At 50.5% G+C, this 2111-nt stretch overlaps 1 protein-coding gene across 1 annotated transcript; it reads left to right on the plus strand.

The window, feature by feature from the left end:
* The first annotated feature begins 708 nt into the window (after positions 1–708).
* LOC121984951 (abscisic acid receptor PYR1-like) lies at positions 709–1861 on the plus strand. The gene is made up of 2 exons (XM_042538143.1): positions 709–1600; positions 1731–1861. The coding sequence occupies exon 1, from the start codon at positions 882–884 to the stop codon at positions 1554–1556; it is 675 nt and encodes a 224-aa protein (XP_042394077.1). The 5' UTR covers positions 709–881; the 3' UTR covers positions 1557–1600; positions 1731–1861.
* Positions 1862–2111: the final 250 nt, after the last annotated feature.

Raw genomic sequence — 2111 nt, forward strand, 5'->3', positions numbered from 1 at the left:
AATATTCTCTGGTGAGTAGCTATTATTCTCTGACAAATTGTTACAATTACCTAATAATGTTGTCTCCTAGAGGAGATCCGATCGGTTCTAAGACTGGGCGGATGTAACTGGGAGTCGCGCCTAGGAGTGATGAGGATCTAAGCTTGGAGGTCCAACCGACTCTAGTTCCGAGCAGATATATGATGAGAGACTTGTACATGAGAATGGGGAGATGAGCCCCGTATGTCCCGCCGGTTGTATGCTGAGAACTTTACATTGGAAGAGTGGAGGAGCTGGGTCCCGTAAGTCCGACCGGCTCTATGGGCACCCGACCGACTCTATGGCCATCCGACCGACTATTTACTGAGAGACTTGCATAGGAGAAGTGAGGAACTAAGCCCAATATGTCCGGTCGACTATATGGCCCGACCGGCTATATGCTGTGAGATATGCACAGGAGAAGTGAGGAGCTAGATCTCGTATGTCCAACTGGATATAGGGCCGCCTGGGTTTATCCTGGGAGACCTGCTTCTGAGAGGTGATTCATCCAGATACGTACATCCTGACTTTGACTACCATCTCATCTTAATTTTAACCACCATATCAACTTGACTCTCGACCACACCTTACCTCCAGGGTCACTCACAACGCGTCCTATCACCCCTAAGATATTATACTAAATTATATAACTATTAATACCGAATTCTAAATTTGGAAGTATTTTTCTTAAGTTGGAAGTGGCCAAATTGAAAATTTCCATAAAATAAGACCCCCAAAAACGCCGCCCCATTATTTCCGCCGTCTAGTGCAGAAATAATTAAAAGCAAAGACTTTTATTTATTTTTTATTATTACCAGCCACCGCCTCCGCTTACCCAACTCCAACTCCGAGCCGACCGACCCATGGAGAAGGAGGGCGGCGACGGAGCACCATTGCGATCCCCGGCGACGACGGTTCCACCGGCGGAGGAAGAGATCCCGGCGGGCCTTACGCCTGAGGAGTACTCCGATCTGCGCCCCCGAGTGGCATCCCATCATCGGTACCATGTTGACCCGGCACAGTGCTCCTCCCTCCTCGCCCAGCGGATCCGCGCTCCCGCTGACATCGTCTGGTCCGTGGTCCGCCGCTTCGACCGGCCCCAGGCCTACAAGCACTTCATCCGCAGCTGCGCCATCAAGGGCGACGGGGAGATCTGCCCGGGCTGCCTCCGCGAGGTCAGTGTCATCTCCGGCCTGCCGGCCAGTACCAGCACCGAGCGACTCGACGTTCTCGATGAGGCCGGGCGGGTCACCGGCTTCACCATCGTCGGCGGCGAGCACCGCCTCCGCAACTACCGATCCGTCACCACCGTCGACGAGGTGCGCCCCAAGGGCGAGGGGGAGGGCGCGCCCTGGGCGGTGGTCCTGGAATCGTATGTGGTGGACGTGCCGGAGGGGAACACGGAGGAAGACACTCGTCTCTTCGCCGACACCGTCGTCCGCCTCAACCTCCAGAAGCTCGCGTCCCTGGCGGAGGCGATGGCCGCGGCGGAATCCGAGGAGGCCAAAGCCGCCGCGGCGCCGCCCTCGGCGAAGTGATTTGCCTCCCCGACTCTTGCTTTGGGGTTTCTGATGTGATGTTGGTAAAATTACCAAAACCACCTCCTCATTTTGTTAATTGCAAAGCATGAACACTTATCCAACCAATGTCATTGTTGTTCACTAATCCTTCTTCTTCTTGTTTGTATTGTTCAAAATTGTATCTTGTAAAAGTGATCAGAGCTGGTGCTTATGCTTATGGAGAATGAAAGGTACAATATTTATCCCCATCTCCTCTCATTTTGCTGTCTAATTGTTGTTGTGACTATTAATTTCAATTCATGTCATGGCTCTTCATAATATCATATTTTCTCCAGTTCCATCCTCTGTTTGTTTTGATCTGGGTGCATTCAGTTCAACTGGTTAAACTAGGAATTCAAGGCCACTTCAATCTACTCAGAATTAGCATATATACTCACTTTGATTGGAATTTAAATTGGTTCAGTAGTGACACTGGCCTAATCTGTTGCCTGATTAGTTAAAAAAAAATTATCTTTCTCAAATTGTTAATCTATCTATCCTCTTCCTTTTGGGAGATAGGGGCTACCTTTGATA

This window comes from Zingiber officinale, chromosome 5B, assembly GCF_018446385.1.
Source record: "Zingiber officinale cultivar Zhangliang chromosome 5B, Zo_v1.1, whole genome shotgun sequence".
In the NCBI taxonomy this organism is placed as follows: domain Eukaryota; kingdom Viridiplantae; phylum Streptophyta; class Magnoliopsida; order Zingiberales; family Zingiberaceae; genus Zingiber; species Zingiber officinale.

Excerpts from the sequence above, each read along its gene's own strand:
- LOC121984951 (XM_042538143.1), top strand. The coding sequence starts at position 882 with ATGGAGAAGGAGGGCGGCGACGGAGCACCATTGCGATCCCCGGCGACG.